This window comes from Podarcis bocagei (genome assembly GCF_964188305.1).
Source record: "Podarcis bocagei genome assembly, chromosome: 8".
Taxonomy (NCBI): domain Eukaryota; kingdom Metazoa; phylum Chordata; class Lepidosauria; order Squamata; family Lacertidae; genus Podarcis; species Podarcis bocagei.
The window spans coordinates 91,444,487-91,464,293 of record NC_138133.1 but is presented as its reverse complement, the minus strand read 5'-3'; the positions used below and the strand labels follow the sequence as shown (position 1 = coordinate 91,464,293).

Here is a 19,807-nt window from a genome sequence, read left to right as displayed (position 1 = left end):
TATCATTAAAACAGCATAAAACAAGCACTAAAATGATTAAATTTGACTTGTTGAATAAGTCTTCATGAGAAATTAGGACCCCCCCCATCAGTGGGTGTCTACCAAATTTCTGTTGGAAGAGTTCCACAGCCTGAGACCAGCTACAGATATTTATTTGTAGTGCTGGGAATGAAGAACTAAGAGTATTGTTGTGGCATCAGATTTAAAACCAGGAAGTAGAACCTGGTCTAGCTGTTTAGTAAGTTGTACAGGCAAATAGAGAACTACAGGAATAAGATTGGAGGTGGAGCATTAAATGCATAAAATGAAGTATCATACTAGGTGCTGAGCTTTTTCTAAATTGTCATTTCTAAGTAATACAAATCAAAAAGTATTTTTAATTTTCTAGCATAGTAAGAAATTGTTGCTATGGTCAAGCTCCATGGGATGGGACTTGAATGCACTGTGTTACAGAGGCCCAGTCATCTCTGTGTGCCTGAGATCAAACAGTAGCATTGGGAGAGTGCTTTTTGTGCCCCTACCAGTTATGGTGCGAAGGTACAACAGGGTGCTATTTTATCCCTGGGGGATAAAATTTATGATGGGGATTTTAGACAATACATGCCTTAAATAGAATATAAACTGGGTTTTGTAGGAACTTTAATTGAGATGGAGTAATTTAGATTACTTTAAATGACATCTATTTTGAATTGATGTTCATAGTGACACTTTCTAATTACTTTCTTCTAGGTATATTCCACATCCTTGTGTTTTGAAACATTTTCCACAATGCATTTAATACTGGGATTCTTCTTTTATGGAATCATTTGTTGCTCTGGTAGTCATTCTGCTTATGCACCAATGCCCAGATTACTACTAGTTTCTTTTGATGGCTTCAGGGCTGATTATCTGAAGAAATATGAATTTCCACATCTCCAGGATTTTATTAAGGATGGTGTTTTAGTGGAAGACATTACCAATGCTTTCATCACAAAAACCTTCCCAAATCATTACAGTATAGTCACAGGGCTGTATGAGGAAAGCCATGGTATTGTGGCAAATGAAATGTTTGATGCTGCTACTAATAAAACATTTTCACAATTCAATGACAAAGACCCATTTTGGTGGAATGAGGCAGTTCCTATTTGGGTGACCAACCAGTTGCAGGAAAACAGAACGAGTGCTTCTGCAATGTGGCCTGGCACAGATGTAAAAATTCACAATACTACCCCTCATTTTTTTATGAAATATGATTCTGCAATAGGTTTCAATGAACGGGTGAAAAACATCATTGCTTGGCTGAACAGTTCTAACCCCCTAGTCAGTTTTGCTACTCTTTATTGGGAAGAACCAGATGCAAGCGGGCACAAGTATGGGCCAGAAGATACGAAAAACATGATTGGAGTATTAAAAGAAGTGGATAATTTGATTGGCTTGCTTGTTGAGAAGCTAAAGGCTTCCAAATTGTGGGAGGAAATTAATGTTATAATTACAAGTGATCATGGCATGGCACAGTGTTCCCCGGACAGGCTGATCAAACTGGATGACTGCATTGACCGTAATAGCTACACTCTAGTAGACAAGAGCCCAGTTGCTGCAATACTGCCAAAAAGTAAGTATGTTCTTAATATATGTTGATTTTGTTTTTAAAAAGCATAATTTTGATGCTTTAACATGAGACTTAAGACCAAAGCAGTCAAGATACGAGAGATTAGAGATCAAATCTCTGAACTTGAAAAACACGTCCAGCAAGATTTTGATTTTGGTCAGTGAAGCTGTGCTGTTTGGCGGCTTCTGTTTTCCTGGGGGATTGATGGGGGTGGGGTGTCAGAGGGCGCTAAGCATCTATATCATAGCTCTTCAAGGAAGAGAGTAAGAAAACTTTATAGTGCCATCTGTTGTTGCACTTCTAATATAGCAAATGTGTTTATGGTAACATTGGGAACTTTTGAAATGACCTGTTTTCTAATATAGTTGTTGCATAAGCCCTCCTTTGGGTGTGGTGCTGGTGCGGCACCCCACCCCTTGCATCACAGTGTCCATCACCTTACATAGGTGGGGAACCTCCTATGGAAACTCCCTGCACATTTTAAGCCCCTATGCTATGGGGGAGATTCCAAGGCTTCCCAGTTTAGACTTCACCTTCCAACTTCTGGAGATGATAGACATAGCGGTGGTGTGGAGTAGAGCTTAGTATGCTCATCTCTGCCCGTGCAAAGCATGCCTGCGTAGGGCAGTGGTTGCGTAGGGCACTTGAGTAGCATGCCTGCGTAGGGCAGTGGTTGACAATATAACTTACTAACATTAAAGGCTAAAATGTGGGTTTCACTTTACCTTCAATAAGTTATAGAACCTGGGAGGTAAAGGTAAAGGTACCCCTGCCCGTACGGGCCAGTCTTGACAGACTCTAGGGTTGTGCGCTCACCTCACTCTAGAGGCCGGGAGCCAGCGCTGTCCGCAGACACTTCCGGGTCACGTGGCCAGCGTGACGACGCTGCTCCGGCAAACCGGCACCAGCACAGCACACGGAAACGCCGTTTACCTTCCCGCTATAAAGCGGTACCTATTTATCTACTTGCACTTAAGGGTGCTTTCGAACTGCTAGGTGGGCAGGAGCTGGGACCGAGCGACGGGAGCTCACCCCGCTGCGGGGATTCGAACCGCCAACCATGCGATCGGCAAGTCCTAGCTAGGCGCTGAGGTTTTACCCACAGCGCCACCCGCGTCCCATAGAACCTGGGAGACGAGGGTTCAAATTCCCACTCGGTTATGAAGCTCACTGGGTGCCCTTGGGTCAGCTGTTGTAGCCTAATCGACCTCACAGGCTTGTTGTGAGGATAAAATGGGGAGCATATGCCACCTCAAGCTTTTTGGAGGAAAGGTGGGCTGTAAATATAATACTTAAATATACATAAAGGCCCAGAGCAAAGTACTGGGCCAGATAAATACTGCAGTAGGATTAAACATGTGATCCGCATTGAACTTGCAGCTTGGATGAGGGTGGGGAATGCACTTCAAATGGTAAATGTTCAGGCTTTACAAAAGATAATAGAGTATGCTTCCTTGCTTTATACTTTTCAGATGAAACTTATGTATATAACATGCTGAAAAACTGCAGCGCTTACATGAAGATTTATCTTAAAGAAGAGATTCCAGACCATTACCACTACCATCACAATGAGCGCATTCAGCCCATAATTTTGGTTGCTGATGAAGGCTGGACAATTGTACAGAATGAGTCTCTTTCACGGTGTAAGTGTATTCCTTTTGCATGTTTTCTCTTGGCCTGATTTGGAGCAAGTTACTCCCTTTCATGTGGAAGGTACATAGTCATGCAGAGTGCAAAAGCATCCCCACCTAAACATTGGAGCTGCCTAAAAACACCTGCAGTCATGAAAGCTGAGTTTCATTGCCAAGGCATGCAGCAAATATTAGTGCCGCTTATCACACCTTAGTTCAGACTAACACTGGTGATTCCAAAGTCACCTTCTGGCTTCCTAAACACAGACTGTATACATAGTACAACTTTAAAGCACACTTGAAACATTCCCTCAGATAATTCTGGACATTGTTGTTTACCCTTTAGAGTTGCAGGTCCCTGCAGCCCTTAACAAACTACAATGCCAAGAATTCTTTGAGGGAAAGAGTGCACTTTCAATGTGCTTTAAAGGTATAGCGTGTACAGAGCCTCAGTGAGTCAGCTCAACTTTTATGTACATAAATGTTCAGCTAGCCCAGCCATAGCCACCAGGGTTAGAATGTATGTTACTGTCCCTGAGGGGTGGGGTTTACTGCCCTCTGTGTAAAGTAACAGCTACCAGTCCTCCTAGAAGGCTGGGATAGTGACCTCCAAAAAGTCTTAGTCATGCTGGGCACCTGTTGTTGTCCAATGGTTGGGATGATGGGAGTTATAATCCAGCATCATCCGGTAGCCACCATGTTGGCTTTCCCAGCTACAGGGAGATAAAGGCATACACAGAACAAAACCTGCTCCTGGTGTTCCCAGTGTGTGGAATAACAAGCAGGGTTTACCTGCTTTCACCTGCAAAAACAAAGCAATTTTATTCCTGTGGTATATTTTTAGACATCTTGGTGAAGAATAAAGGCTATGCAGGTGACATGTAATTCAAAGGCATAGCTAACTATTACATAATATTTGGAAACTTGCATGGAGGATAGCCATTTTAGTGGATAGTTGATTTGGAAAGTGCAATACCTTTTACAATAGTATCATACCAATCTGTAATGGGGTGGGGGGTGGGAATACTTTGAAGAACCTGCACTTTTATGGTTCCGGGATTATCTTTAGGGGGGATATAACTGTTCAGGTTGAAGCTTAGCACATTAACAACTCTTGCATTCCCTTTTTCCAGTAGGAGACCATGGCTATGATAACTCCCTTCCAAGTATGCATCCATTTTTGGCAGCTCACGGGCCTGCTTTTCGCAAAGGTTACAGGCAAAATAGCATTTATACGGTTGATATTTATCCAATGATGTGTCACATCCTGGGCTTGATGCCTCAGCCCAATAATGGCACCTTGAGCCACGCCAAGTGCTTATTAGCTGACCAGTGGTGTATCAATGTCCCTGAGGCCATTGGAATAGTCATTGGTGTCTTCATTGTGCTAACGACACTTACGTGCCTTATAATAATCATGAAGAGCAGAACGGCTTCTGTGCATCCATTTTCCCGACTTCAGCTTCAGGAAGAAGACGACGATCCCTTAATTGGATAATATACACTGATTTGTTTTGAAAACTGGATATGATACGAAACTTACACTGGATAACATCTTATGATGCACTTTAATAAATACCAACCCAGAAGACTGCAGAAGAACATTGCCTCTCTGAAAAAGAAACTCTGAATACAGACCTGGTTTTGTAATGGAAAAGGCATTGCATCACTGTTAAACTTTCAGTTAATAAAGTATCTACTAGAGTAGTAAGATGAGGACTGTGAGATTTAAATGTTTGCCAATGATGCTGCTTTTGGGCATTTCTTATGTAACTCTGGAGATACCCTGGCAACTCCTGAAATCTGGTGGGGGCAAGATCTGTTTCTGCTGGCTGATGGAGATGATTATTGCACTTTCTTGTATTCAGCACAATGCTGAAAGGGTAAATTATTTAAGTTAGAGGCAACTTAGCAACAGAAACCCTTAGTGCTATGTAGATTACATTGGTCCCTGTAAGCTAGAAATACCTTATTGGGAAAATGTGCATAAAAGCATTTTAAACGTTGCTTCCTGCTCTGTGGATTGCAGGCACAGAGGGCTTTTTAGTTGCAAACATTTAGTTGAAGCAGCATTTAAATATGCTGTGACTTATTTTATGTGTTTATGTGCATATGGTAACTTCAGGATTTTGGAAATAGGTATTTTTTAGTTTATTTTATGAACTTACAAAACTGATAGTATAGTACTGTACTTTAAATTAGCAATCCTCCCTTCTAATAGACCAAAGCAGCTCCCAAGTTCTGCTTCTACTTTGTGGTTGCGTGTACCTCTGATTGATTTCTTTCTCTGGACAAGATTAACAATTTTTTGTTACCTAAATATAGACTCAAGTAGTTGAGATTCCTTTCTGTTTTTAACCGAAGAGTATAATGTGCATACCTTGATTTGAGCTAAGAAGTTACTATGAATATTCAGGGTTGTTGTTTAACTTCCTAGAATCATCCAACCTACATGCAGACTATTTGTAATTTGGACAAGGTACTATACAGTAGAATGTATGTCAGTCTGAAGGCTAGAGGCTCAGGGAGAAATGACTACTCGGTGTACAAAGTGGCCCTATGTTTAATCATTAGTATTTCAAGCATGGCTATAGATTTGTACAGACCCTTTGCTCATAGTTACAGCAATAGGGTTAGAAGTCCTTTGGTTACACTCCAAAGTGACCAGTTATATTTCCATTTACTTTTTTGAGCTGCTATAAGGAACAGTGGAAGGTGACACGCTTTCAGATTAAGAGTGTAAAAGTTGGTGAAGATGCAGGTTCTGGGTTATGCTTTTCATTGCCTCTTTTCGAGTCACAGGTACCCTTGGGTAACCCTGCTTGAGCTTCTGACACAAGCAAAGCTTGTGTGCAGAGAAATTAACTTTGGGTTTGTGAGTGGTCTATAATCGTAGGAACAGTGGTCTGCTTGAGGCATTGGGAATTGTGGGGTAAACGGGGGTTACCAGGATTCTTTGGGGGAAGTATTGTGGCTTAAATGCACAGCGCGTGCAGCCTTTGAAGTCCATCTTTACGTAGTATTGTGGGGGAGGATCTTGTCTCTACTGCTGCTGGTGTTCTGTTTGAAGCTCTTTGTGAGAAACAAGCTTATCAGAATAGTGTTGGGAGATGCAATGTAATACCATGACTCATAGGAAATGATGCTAAATGATTCCCACCCACCCCCCACATGTGGCTGTGGCTGTGCTGTACAAGCCTGATAATGCTTCGGTAGTTCCTGGGAGTTTTAACCCTTGCAATATAGCTACTTGAAAACTGGTAGCAATCAAAGTGAAAAAGCACACACATTCTTGCAAATCAATACTCTTGTTTAATATGCACCAGGTAAGAAAACAGTCTACCAAATAAAACAGCAATTATGAATGGTGATCCACTTCACAGGGCTGTGGAATACTGTTACTGAAAAGTTCTGTCTTTCCTGGAGATGTGTAGCTGGGTTACATGTCCAGGCAGGAAGGATAAACCCAAGCTGATGAAGTGGAAAAGCAATACCAAATATGAGCTATATTTTGAATGTTAAAGGGTTGGTGCCTTAACTAGATATTTATGTTTGCATTACTTGGGGGTTTTATGGAAAAGCTTTGTCCTTATGAATTAAAAAAATTGTTCTGGTTTAACTTTTGGCTACAAGGCTCTGACTATATTCATTCTAGAATGTGTACCTGCAGAGGTAACCTCAATTTCTAACCAGCCCACCTTTTGGGTTTGTTCTTGTTTGCCCTCTTCTGTGGCCAATGCAGGATTTAACCCTGTCCTACCCATTGGCTGATGTCACAAGTCATAAACTACTTACAGTGGTACCTCGGGTTACGTACACTTCAGGTTACATATGCTTCAAGTTAGACTCTGCTAACCCAGAAATATTGCTTCAGGTTAAGAACTTTGCTTCAGGATGAGAACAGAAATCGTGCTGCGGCGGCAGCGGGAGGCCCCATTAGCTAAAGTGGTGCTTCAGGTTAAGAACAGTTTCAGGTTAAGTACAGACCTCCAGAACGAATTAAGTACTTAACCCGAGGTACCACTGTATTTAAATTACAACAGTCCACATAATATGAAAACCCTGTTCACCCTTTTCAGCATGTCAATAGTTCGTTGTATTCCTCTCCTGCCAAATACTTTGAAACCAAAAGTTCTCTTTCGGAAAATTATGTTATTTTAGTTTTGTACTAGTGGGAAAATTCCAGCATAGAAATGGTAGAGAATTTATGCAAATGCCCTCTGCATCATAGCTGGATTAGTTGTGCTTTACCCTGTGGGGAATAAAATCCAAAAGGTGTTTTTTTTGTTGCCATGAGTCAGTTTTAAACAATTTGCAAATTTTCATCTGGACTTGATAAAACAAGACTTTCCATATCAATGTGCAAACCCACAACTGAAATTAGAATAAGCCATGAAATAGTCTGTTAAAACTAAAAGACATTTCATGTAATTAAGATTCCTGAGGGGATTTTGTAATTAGTTATGGTTTATGTGCATAAGTGCAGTTTGAATGCCACTTGTTCAAGGAAGTTTGCTTCCTTTATTATTATACCTAATTGCTTCATTTGTCCCAGTCAGATCTAAATTACTTAACTTCATAAAAGAGGAAACTTTCTAACCTAATAGTTGTGTGTTTCCTTACAAAGTAACATATGATACCTCCCCATATTTAAAAAGCCCGTCCCTTGAAAGAACTTCTGAGGTTTCTCTTCACATCCTTACTCGAACATTTTAAATGTGGATTTCCCTGAAGCTGCTTAGAAAAGTTGTCATTACTGGAAGAGAATTCAAAATGTTTTATAACACGCTCACTTTTAAACATAAGAACATTTATTTTTGTATAGATATTAATGAGCTGGTTTAAAAAATGTTTTTTTTTTACAAAATATGAAAAGTGTTGATCATATTTAAATAAATATAAAAAGTGGCAACTATCAGTGCCACGTTAAGGGTATTTCACAGCTGTTTGTTCAAACAACAGCTTGCTGTGCATTTGCTCCTCATTTCTCCAAAATTGATTTGAAAATGGCGGGACCTACAGTTAAAAATGTGGCATACACACAAATGCCGGCAAAAGCATTGTTAACACACAAACCAGTAAGTTTAATGCCGATGCAGAAGGGGCCCTAGTTCAAAAGGGTGACGGACTGACATTTGGGGGAGGACCTCAGAGGTGTAGCAGAACCCTTAGTCTCGGAAGTGCAAACTTTCCTTCTCATTCCTTAGCATCAAGGTGCTCTGGCAGTTCTTGTGTACATTGTTATCCAGTGGGGGGGGGGGAGAACCTTGTGCAAGTACCGTAACTCATGGTTACATCTACCCCACACATTTAAAGCACATAGCTTCCCTAAAGAAAATGGGCTTTTTTTTTTAGTCGTCTGGGTGGAAGGTTTTTTGTTTGTTTGTTTTCCTAGTTTGCAGGGAGATGGAGACAGTTGTAATTTGATTTCCTCCCCCCAATGGGAAAGCATGATAGCCTAGAGTGCTAGGAAATGTGGGTCTTGAGGCCTTTGGATGCCGTATGAGGTTCAACTGGGTTGCTATGATTTAACTCTGTTTTGTTAAATTTACTTCAGTGGCCTAGAAGGGTTGGAGCTCAGGAGGAGGAGAGGCCTGGACAGAAGGCACCGCAGCCAATTTTGGGGTTCCCATCCTTGATGCACGTAAAGCACTTCCGAGTAAAAAAAAAAGGTCCGGTATAAATGAAAATTTTAAGAAATAACAGCAGCAACATAAATGTGAAATGCCCCAGGTCCTCATCTCTTCCTTACTTTTGTATCTTCCATATCCAAGAGAGAAACTTCTATCTGTGCTTATGCTTTTTGTCAATGATAAGCCATTTACTCATGTCAAACTCAGAGCGTCCTCAAGAGCATTATTCAAAGGCAGTGTCACAAGATGGCACTATCAGCATAAGGAATTGGCATTTATCCTATCTGCTCTAAAACATTTCCCATGGGGCAGACACACCAGCCCCCTGCAGTAAAAACAAAGACGACTTGTGGTACCTTAAATATTATAGCATATTATTATTTTATATAGCTGTATATCAATATTTTTCTGGATAGTTTACAAGCAAAACTTCAGTAAGAATAGTAAAGGTAAAGGGACCCCTGAGCATTAAGTCCAGTCGTGACCGACTCTGGGGTTGCTGGTGCTCATCTCGCTTTACTGGCCGAGGGAGCCGGCGTAGTTTCCGGGTCATGTGGCCAGCAGGACTAAGGCGCTTCTGGCGAACCAGAGCAGCGCACGGAAACGCTGTTTACCTTCCCCACTGGAGTGGTACCTATTTATCTACTTGCACTTTGGCGTGCTTTCGAACTGCTAGGTTAGCAGGAGCAGGGACCGAGCAACGGGAGCTCACCCCGTCACAGGGATTCGAACCGCCGACCTTCTGATCAGCAAGTCCTAGGCTCTGGTTTAACCCACGGCACCACCCGCGTCCCTCAATAAGAATACAGCAAAACAATAATTGAAATAAACAGTGTTCGAACCAAGCTAACGTTTATGGAAGACAAGACTCGGTTTCTCCGGAGACCTCAATATGAGGAAAATCCCAGCTGCCTTTCTAAAATGCCTTAAGGAAGCATGTGTGCTCAGTCTTACAGCTTGGAACAGGACACAGATGGTATCTAGGGTATGCATCTAGAAGCCAATCACTGATCAGCATTGTCAGATGGCGATCTATGGATGCCATAGCATCGGTATAACTTGTTCCTGAACGGTTGGAAAGTGGTTGTTGCTTGTTGGCATCCGTCTGTCTCCGGAGACAGTGGAGGAGTACGCCTTCACGGGTGAAGTCAAAGCGCTGGGGCAGGGGTCAGCAAACTTTTCAGCAGGGGGCCGGACCTTGTGGGGGGCCGGGCTATATTTTGAAAATAAAAATGAATTCCTATGCCCCACAAATAACCCAGAGATACATTTTAAATAAAAGCACACATTCTGCTCATGTGAAAACACCAGGCAGGCCCCACAAATAACCCAGAGATGCATTTTAAATAAAAGGACACATTCTACTCATGTAAAAACACGCTGATTTTCAGACCTTCTGCAGGCCAGATTTAAAAGGCAATTGGGCCGGATCTGGTCCCCGGGCCTTAGTTTGCATACCCATGCACTGGGGCATTATAGTGCCTGCTGTGGCTGTGGAGACTAATTCAAGAGAGACATGTTTTGCTGAAGCTGGGACAGATGGTGTCTGGTGGTGCTGCTGCTGATGCACATGACATCGTTTCTTCTCAAAAAGGTGTTGTAATGATGGGTGACAATGGGGGAAAAACTGGGTGCAGAAATCTTTTAAGCAATGGACACTATCTTTTGTAAACTTCCTTTCCTAAGTGCTCGCAGACCGACTACTTAATTATCTGTTCCTACTGCAAAGTGCTGGACCATAAAGAAGGCTGATTGCCGAAGAATTGATGCTTTTGAATTCTGGTGCTGGAGGAGACTCTTGAGAGTCCCATGGACTGCGAGAAGATCAAACCTCTCCATTGTGAAGGAAATCAGCCCTGAGTGCTCACTGGAAGGACAGATCGTGAAGCTGAGGCTCCAAGACTTTGGCCACCTCATGAGAAAAGACTCCCTGGAAAAGACCCTGATGTTGGGAAAGATGGAGGGCACAAGGAGAAGGGGACGACAGAGGATGAGATGGTTGGACAGTGTTCTCGAAGCTACCAGCATGAGTCTGACCAAACTGCGGGAGGCAGTGGAGGACAGGAGTGCCTGGCGTGCTCTGGTCCAGGGGGTCATGAAGAGGCGGACACGACTAAACGACTAAACAACTAAACAACAACTGCAAATTGCTGTCCCGAGTGGGGGCCCCAGCCACTGTCCCTACCTGGTGGAAGGAGACATTGCTGCTGCTTTGGCCTACTTGCTTGCCCTTAGCTGTGGGCAGCAGAGCAGGAGGTCTGGAGAAGATGGACTGACTAGCCACATACATTGCCACCACCATCATTTTACCTTCACCCTAGGGTCAGATGACAGCTGCTGCAGGGTAGTGATTAGAGTAGAACCTGGGAGAGACCTGGGTTCAAATCCCCACTCAGCCACAAGCTCACTGGGTACAACCTTGGGCCAGTCACTGCCTCTCAGCCCAACTTACCGTACTTTTCCTTCTATAAGATGCCCCCTTGTATAAGACAAACACATCCATTTTGGGAGACTAAATTTTAAGAAAATGAGGGGAGATGGCCCAAAGTTGTTGAGCCTCTCCCCCCACGCAGCTGCGGGCAGGAGACACTCCCTAGATCGTTTCCCATGCACAGCGGCATCGGGTGAAATTGCGCTCCCTCCAGCCATCCAGTTTGCAGGAGCGCAACTTCCCCGGATGCCGTTGCGCTCGGGAAACGATCCAGGGACTGCTTCCCGTGCGCAGCGGCATCGGGTGAATTTGCGTTCCCGTCAAAGAGCTGGCTAGCGGTGTGCAGCTTCTCCCCACTACGCAGCTGCGTGCAGGAAACACCCCCCAGATCGCTTCCTGCTCACTGCAACATCGGGGAAAGGCGTGCTCCCGCCAACCGAATGGCTGGCAGTGCACCACTCCCCCCGCCATGCTACTATCCGTGTATTGGACGACCCCAGTTTTTTGACGTGGTTTTTGTGTCAAAAAGCCTCGCCCAATACACAGAAAAGTATGGTACTTTGTAGGGATATTGTAGGGATTAAAAGAGGAAGAACCATACATGCCATCTTGCAGACCCTCTAAGTCTCCCTATTTTCCAGGGACAGTTCCAGATTTACAGAAGCCACCCCGGTTTCTGATCTGATCCCAGAATGTCCCACTTTTCCTTATGGTGTCCCTATTGGAGAAATGTTGGGTGGTATGCGGTTATCCGACCCCTGAACCATCTGAAGCCAGCCCTGTATAGGGAAGTTTTTTAAAAAGTTTAATGTTTAATTATATTTTTAGGTATGTTGGAAGCAGCTCTGAGTGGCTGGGGCAACCCAGTCAGAGAGGTGGGGTATAAATAGTAAAATTATTATGTAATAGGACATGGGTAGGCAAACTAAGGCCCTGGGGCTGGATCTGGCCCAATCGCCTTCTAAATCTGGCCCGCGGACGGTCCAGGAATCAGTGTGTTTTTACATGAGTAAAATGTGTCCTTTTATTTAAAATGCATCTCTGGGTTATTTGAGGGGCATAGGAATTCGTTCAATTCCCCCCCCCCCCCGCGAAATATAGCCCGGCCCCCCACAAGGTCTGAGGGACAGTGAACCGGCCCCCTGCTGAAAAAGTTTGTTGTAATAGGACATCCCTGTTTTCATCAGAAAAATGTTGGAGTACGATCTTGGCGCATTTGTACCCTCTCTCCAGCCAAAAAAAGCTCATCAGAATGGCAATACATACAACCAGAACAAGATTGCTGAGTTTTGGAATATGGTGTTTGCTGAGATCTTGCTGATAACTGAACAAACAATTACTCCATCCTTTTATCTGGCACTTTTGAACCTGTATGTGGGAACAAGAATGGGATTTGAAAAGTAAATAACATTTCTCCCCTCTTAGCAGCAGCCCAGGGCTGCATTGCCAATCACTGGAAGGCTCTCAAATTGCTGTCATTCAAGGCAATTTGCCCTTCTGGAAAAGATACCTATATGCCTGCGCAACTGTCTGGCTCATTGAAGACTATAAAGAAACTTTATTCCCAGTAATGATAGAGCTCACAGGCAGAGCACTTTTATTTTTATACGTATTTATTGTTTGCAAAGGGATTTTATACGTATTTATTGTTTGCCTTGTAATTCTTGCCATTTGTTAAATTCTTTGTTTTCTTTTTGTTATGTTTGCATTTTTCTTTCTATTCTTTTTGTAACATATCAAATTATATTTTTTTTAACAACACAAAAGGGAAAAGGGGCAGGGAGGGAAGAGGAAAAATCAATTGCAAAACTCAGATACTGGTTTCTAAACTTAAAAATGATTGTTTCCCCGCCCCATGATTTTTAGCTGCTCTTATCCTACCGGTAATCCGCCTTGAGTCCCTGTCAATTTCATTGTTCTGTATGGGACAATGACAATAAAGATATCGTATCGTATCGTCAGGGGGAAAAGGCGGGTAAATTTTAAATAGTATTCCAAATACATGGGCAGAGCTGCCCCCCAAGTAAAACCAGAAATGTTTTATGAACGTTGGAAAAATGTTGAAATGAAATTACTTGGCTCTTGTAAAAATGTTTAAAGAACTAGGTAAACAGGTAATGGTTATGAGAAGTTAGTAAAAATAAGATTTAAGTTTTAAGCTTTAAGGTTGTTTTTATAAGACAAGATGATAATAGAGTAAGGTAACGTAATGACAGAATATTATGAATTATGGAAAGGATTTGCTGTGACAACTATTAATCAAGATACAAGAGATGGGAGGAGGAGGAGGTCATGGAAAGAAGGTAATGAAAATGGAGAATTTGAAAGTGATGGTTTTATTTTTTCTTTTTCTTTTTGTGTTTTTGTTTTTTTTGTAATTTTGTCTTTTTTCTGTGTAATTTTAAAAATTGTTTGTTTCAATAAATATCATTTTTTTAAAAAAATAAAACAATAGAAATACTAAACTGACCAATCACGTCGGTTCTCCCCGCCCCCAACAAAAAACCTGTCTACGCCCATGTTTAAATGTATTAAATTAATATATCAAGCCGAATAAATATGAAATGCGTACGTGCCGCCGGCGCGCTTTCTCACTCGGCTTCTTCTCCGTGAGGGGAAGCGGGCGCCTGGCGGGGTACAAACACATCTTGAATAGCGTTTAAAGGCATTAAATCAATAAAGATCCATTTATAAAGATCAATAATATTTAATGAATGACTATTAAGTGTGTCAAAGTGGGTTCCGCCGCGCTGAGGGAAGAGCGCAACTCTCGGCCTTGCCTTCTTTCCCTCCGTGAGGAGAAGCGGGCGCCTGGCGGGGCACAAACCCATATTGAATAACGTTTAAAGGCATTAAATCAATATCCTATCAATAAAGATCCATAATATTTAATGAATGAATATTAAGTGTGTCAAAGTGGGTTCCGCCGCGCTGAGGAAAGAGCGCAACTCTCGGCCTCGCCTTCTTTCCCTCCGTGAGGTAAACGGGGCGGCGCTGTGAGGCGCGCGGCCTCCTTCGCTTTCCCCTCGGCCTCCTTCCTCGCTCGGCGGCGGAGGAAACTCCTCCCTCGTTGCGCCGCTTCCTTCCCTCCGGCTTCTCCCGGCCTCCGCCTCTCTCTCGCCCGGGCCATTTCCACAGATGAGGACGAGTCACCTGGCCGAGAAGAAGGCGGCGGCGGCGGCAACGGCAACCGGGCTGAGGTAACCGGGCTGAGGTAAGCGCCGGCTTCCCGAGCCGGCTTGGCTCTCTCCGCCCGCCTGCCCGCCCTATCTTGCCTCGCAGTTTCGCGGCCATGGCTTCCGCCTCGCAGTCCCCACAGCCGAGGAACGCCGCCCTCTTCCCGGGCCGGGGAGACCCGGCTCAGGCGGGCGGGTGGGAGGGAGCCCTCGCCTGACGAGGCCTCGTTCTTCGGGGTCCAGGCCCGAAGGTCGCTCGCGGGCTTCGCTTCTCCTCCTCCTCGGGAGGTTTCGGTTCCGCCGCGCCTCCTCCTCCGCCGAGCTGTTTTGCGCCGGCTTTCAGGATCGCTCTGCGCCCTTTTTGGTGCGCGTGGAGCCGGAGGAGGCCCAGCAAGGCCTCCTCGCCGTGTTACTTTCATGTGGAAGGAACAATCTGGGGTCTCTTGGCGAGGGAATGTGGCTTTAAACCATATATATATGGTTTAAAGCCACATATATATTTGGCTTTTGGCCTTTTCTCACATTTGCTTTCCCTCTCCGTAGATCAGTGATGGCGCCACCTGTTTTTTGGGACTACAACTCCCATCATCCCTGACCACTGGTCCTGTTAGCAAGGGATGATGGGAGTTGTAGTCCCAAAACAGCTGGAGGGCCGAGTTTGCCTATGCCTGGTTCAGATCATGCCGGGTCCTCTATGGCAGGCACCCCCAAACTTGGCCCTCCAGCTGTTTTGGGACTACAACTCCCATCATCCCCGACCACTGGTCCTGTTAGCAAGGGATGATGGGAGTTGTAGTCCCAAAACAGCTGGAGGGCCGAGTTTGCCTATGCCTGGTCCAGATCATGCCTGGTCCTCTATGGCAGGCACCCCCAAACTTGGCCCTCCAGCTGTTTTGGGACTACAACTCCCATCATCCCCGACCACTGGTCCTGTTAGCAAGGGATGATGGGAGTTGTAGTCCCAAAACAGCTGGAGGGCCGAGTTTGCCTATGCCTGGTCCAGATCATGCTGGGTCCTCTATGGCAGGCATCCCCAAACTTGGCCCTCCAGCTGTTTTGGGACTACAACTCCCATCATCCCCGACCACTGGTCCTGTTAGCAAGGGATGATGGGAGTTGTAGTCCCAAAACAGCTGGCAGGCCAAGTTGGGCCAGCACTGCTGTAGATGCATTGGGTGGGTGTGGTGAGTCACGTTTTGTTCTCCTCTTTGCACAAACCAAACTGGATGACTAGCCGAGCAACTGCGGGGGAAAAGGTTTGTAGGGTGAGTCGTGAGAAACTCCTTTTTAAAAATACCCCAACCTGGTCCAGCTCATAGTTATCAAGGCCGTTTTATCTGTTTCCGCCCTGTTCCCATCCTAGGTAAAGGTAAAGGTACACCTGCCCGGGCCAGTCTTGACAAACTCTGGGATTGTGCGCTCATCTCACTCTAGAGGCTGGGAGCCAACGCCGTCCACAGACACTTCCGGGTCACGTGGCCAGTGTGACATCGCTGCTCTGGCGAGCCAGAGCCGCACACGGAAACGCCGTTTACCTTCCCGCTATAAAGCGGTACCTATTTATCTACTTGCACTTAGCGGTGCTTTCGAACTGCTAGGTGGGCAGGAGCTGGGACCGAAAGACGGGAGCTCACCCTGCCCTGGGGATTCGAACCACCGACCATACGATCGGCAAGTCCTAGGCACTGTGGTTTTACCCACAGCACCACCTGCGTCCCATTCGAGGGGCTGGTAAAAAATCTAGGGCTTAAAAACAACACAAATTGCATTGCATGGGGTTGGACTAAATCATAATAATTATTATAATAATTATAATTATTTATTATTTATACCCCGCCCATCTGGCTGGGTTTCTCCAGCCACTCTGGGCGGCTTCCAACAGAATATTAAAATAAATAACCTATTAAACATTAAAAGCTTCCCTAAACAGGGCTGCCTTCAGATGTCCTTTAAAAGTCTGGTAGTTGTTGTTCTCTTTGACATCTGGTGGGAGGACGTTCCACAGTGCGGGCGCCACCACCGAGAAGGCCCTCTGCCTGGTTCCCTGTAACTTGGCTTCTCGCAGCAAGAGAACCGCCAGAAGGCCCTCGGCACTGGTCCTCACTGGGTCCCTTTCAGCTCCACAGTTCTATGATTCTATGAAACACATGGGTACATTACTCCATTTTTATTCTTTTTAAGTTTTATATGAACTTACAAAGTTATGTAAATAATTAAAAGCTGGTGGATCCTGCTCAGCCACCCAGCGAAAAATCCTTTGTTGCTTGTGTGGTGGTTCATTTGCTGCTAACTGGATAAGGCCTGTCATAACAGAGAACTTGCTGTTTTATTTTATTGTTAACAGTCTGGCCTGTACCCGTGTCCTTAGGGCTAGCTTGCAGCAAGGAATGAAATTTTTTGGAAAATTTGAAATTAAATAACAATAAAAGAGCACCGAAACAAAATTGCATGGAGTAAAAATAAAGATATTATTATTATTAAATAAAGGTATTATTTATTTCAGTACAGCAAACGGATGGAAATGGCAGAAGGTGATAGTTTTAGCCAATTGCATGGACGTAGCCAGGAATTTTGTTTGGGGGCAGGCCTTTTGTTGGGGGGACACACAAACCTCAGTTTGCTATGTATTTTTATTGACTGATTGGGGGGCAGTTCCCCCCTGGCTACACCCATGTACCTATGCACATTATTGACCATTCAACTGGGAAATACTCAAGCTTGCCCTCTTGATGAAACCTTGGGGAAGAGAGTTCCGTCTAGATATAGATACATTTGGTACTGCAGATATCAGGACACATTTTCTGCTGATTCCCTGAGATGGTAGTGAATATGACGCTTTGAAGAGTGTAATTGAGTACAAGAGAGGTCTGCCTCTTAAACTTGTGTACAGTCACACCTTGGGTTACAGACGCTTCAGGTTGCGTTTTTTTGGGTTACGGACCCGCCGAAACCCGAAAGTACCGGAATGAGTTGCTTCTGGGTTTCGGTGGTCGCGCTTGTGCAGAAGCGCTAAATCGCACGGATCACCTTTGCAACCCGAGCGTCCACTGTAGTGCCAAAGCCACTTTCCAAAGGGTTCAAAGTCAGTCCCATGGTTTCTAGAAAACAATTTAAATCCAGCATACACACTAGACCGCTTGTAAAACGTGTGTTTGAGACTGATGCCCCATGAAGTTTCTGTGCAGTTACCAAGGGTGGCATCGTGTAGTGTTTGTCCAATAGTAGTAGTAGTAATATGATGATGATGATAATGATAATGATGATGATGATAATAATAATAATAATAATAATAATAATAATAATAATATATTTATACCCCGCCCATCTGGCTGGGTTTCCCCAGCTACTCTGGGCAGCTTCCAACAGATTAAAAACAGAATAAAACATCTGCCTTCAGATGTCTTCTAAAAGTCAGGTAGTTGTTTATTTTCTTGACATCTGATGGGAGGGCCTTCCACAGGGCAAGCGCCACCACCGAGAAGGTCCTCTGCCTGGTTCCCTCCAACCTCACTTCTCACAGGGAGGGAACCTCCAGAAGGCCCTTGGAGCTGGACCTCAGTGTCCGGGCAGAACGATGGGGGTGGAGACGCTCTTTCAGGTATACGGGACCGAGGCTGGTTAGTATACGGGACCGAGGCCAGCACCAACACTTTGAATTGTGCTCAGAAACGTACTGGGAACCTAACTGAGTGCAGCTTAGTAAGCCTTCACTGGGTTCCAGAGGTTATAGCAGGGATGTGCAGTTTAAGGCTAGCAGGCCAGATGTGGCCCTTCTGGCCTCTCCATCTGGCCCTTGGGACTCTTCCCCAGGCCACACGCACACCAACCCTGTTCCCCCACCATCCTCAGTGCTTTGCCTGGCTGGGCTCTGCCTTGGGACTGTGATAGGGCTCTTGTATGTCTGGGCAGAGGCTGGAGAGGCATGTGCCTGAGTGCAGAAGCCCCTGGCTTTTGTGTGGCTAGAATGGTGCCTGCTGTGTGAAAGTTCGCATCCTGCCACTTCCCTCTGGCCTTGGCCACAGCTGGTGTATAGCCCTTGGATGGGTCAAAAAGGGTTCTGAACCCTTTTCAGGCAGAAGTACTGCTGGTAGGCTCCTTGTCAGTGGCAGGCTACTGAAATTCCCAAAATGGGGAGGAGGAGGCACTGAGATGTTCCAGGATCCACTGGATCTCAAGCCAACTCCACTCCTGTGCAGTCCTCCCAACCATTAGGCCGGCTAATGTGACTCAGCCAGGATTTGGATTGCTCTGCTAAGGTTTTAGATCACTACTAAATATTGACCTAGATCACTACTAAATATTGTTGTACCATTGTACATACTTAAGCCATCAGTGATTTTAATATCAAACTGTGCATTGTTTTGAGGTTAAAGAAAGAGCTTTTAGACACCTTTTGTGTGTGGCACACAATCTGTTATGGTTTCTTGTTGAAGAACAGCGTGCTGGTATACTTCCATCGCATAAAATTGTAAAATGAAAGAATTTTTTTTAATTCAGAAAACACGTATCTGGTGTTTGCTTTTTGGCTCAAGTGACAGAATAAATATAGGTTATTAAATTTGTAAGTATTAGTGAGGCAAGGATAGTAATAGACATCTTGGAAGGGACATGAAGTAACTTTATAAAGGCAAATAGGAATGCAAATTGAGTTCAAGGATGCTGACATTCTCCCTGCAACTCTTTATGAAGTGGTGTGCTCCTTGTAGAGAGAAACATGTTGTGGCTTGGCTGGTTTGTAGGTCTGATTTCTCAATGGGGAACTCTTAATTTGTAATCTTGGGTCTTACAATAAGGATTTTATGAAGGTATATTTCCTTCTTGAGAAACTTCTTCACAGAAGTTCACAAACCTTACAAATGTATTGAAAAGTATTTGTCAATCTGTGGGAGCTGATGTCCTACGCACTGTAGACGAGGAATATGTGAAGAGTAGGAAAAAGTTCATATTGTATTTATGTGTAGGCATAAGGAGAGAAACATGTTGTGTACCTCCTTTACTGTAGGAGATTCTTGTAATGGATGTCATGTGGACACTCTGTTTAATAACTGTATTTTAGAAAGCAATAGTTTGATTGTCTTCTAAAAATTAGTAACTGGATGGCTTTGAAGTGAACCAAATCAATCAGCTGGTAAAGGCAGCAGTGACTTTAATTTTAACCGATATAAGAACTTTTGATAGTTACTGGTATAAATAAAGGGTTGTGGACCTTTTTCATCTTGTGAGCAACCTTTTGGGAGCCTCATGCAGGGCCAGAGACGAAAGTAGGCAGAGAAACAGATACAACTCTTGGTAAAGGTAAAGGGACCCCTGACCATTAGGTCCAGTCGTGGCTGACTCTGGGGTTGCAG

General features: G+C 44.3%; 2 protein-coding genes across 2 annotated transcripts in view; both read left to right on the top strand.

The window, feature by feature from the left end:
- The first annotated feature begins 710 nt into the window (after window positions 1–710).
- On the top strand, window positions 711–5,928 carry ENPP4 (ectonucleotide pyrophosphatase/phosphodiesterase 4). The gene is made up of 3 exons (XM_081204849.1): window positions 711–1,591; window positions 3,061–3,231; window positions 4,353–5,928. Exons 1-3 carry the CDS (start codon window positions 769–771, stop codon window positions 4,715–4,717), a joined length of 1,359 nt encoding a protein of 452 aa, XP_081060975.1. The 5' UTR covers window positions 711–768; the 3' UTR covers window positions 4,718–5,928.
- Window positions 5,929–13,981: 8,053 nt separating this feature from the next.
- The window catches only part of TRAF6 (TNF receptor associated factor 6), a 29,738-nt gene continuing 23,912 nt past the window's right edge, over window positions 13,982–19,807 (top strand). The window contains exon 1 of the mRNA XM_081204737.1: window positions 13,982–14,497. The gene's annotated coding sequence lies outside the window, so the exon portion shown is untranslated. The remainder of the gene's footprint in view (window positions 14,498–19,807) is intronic.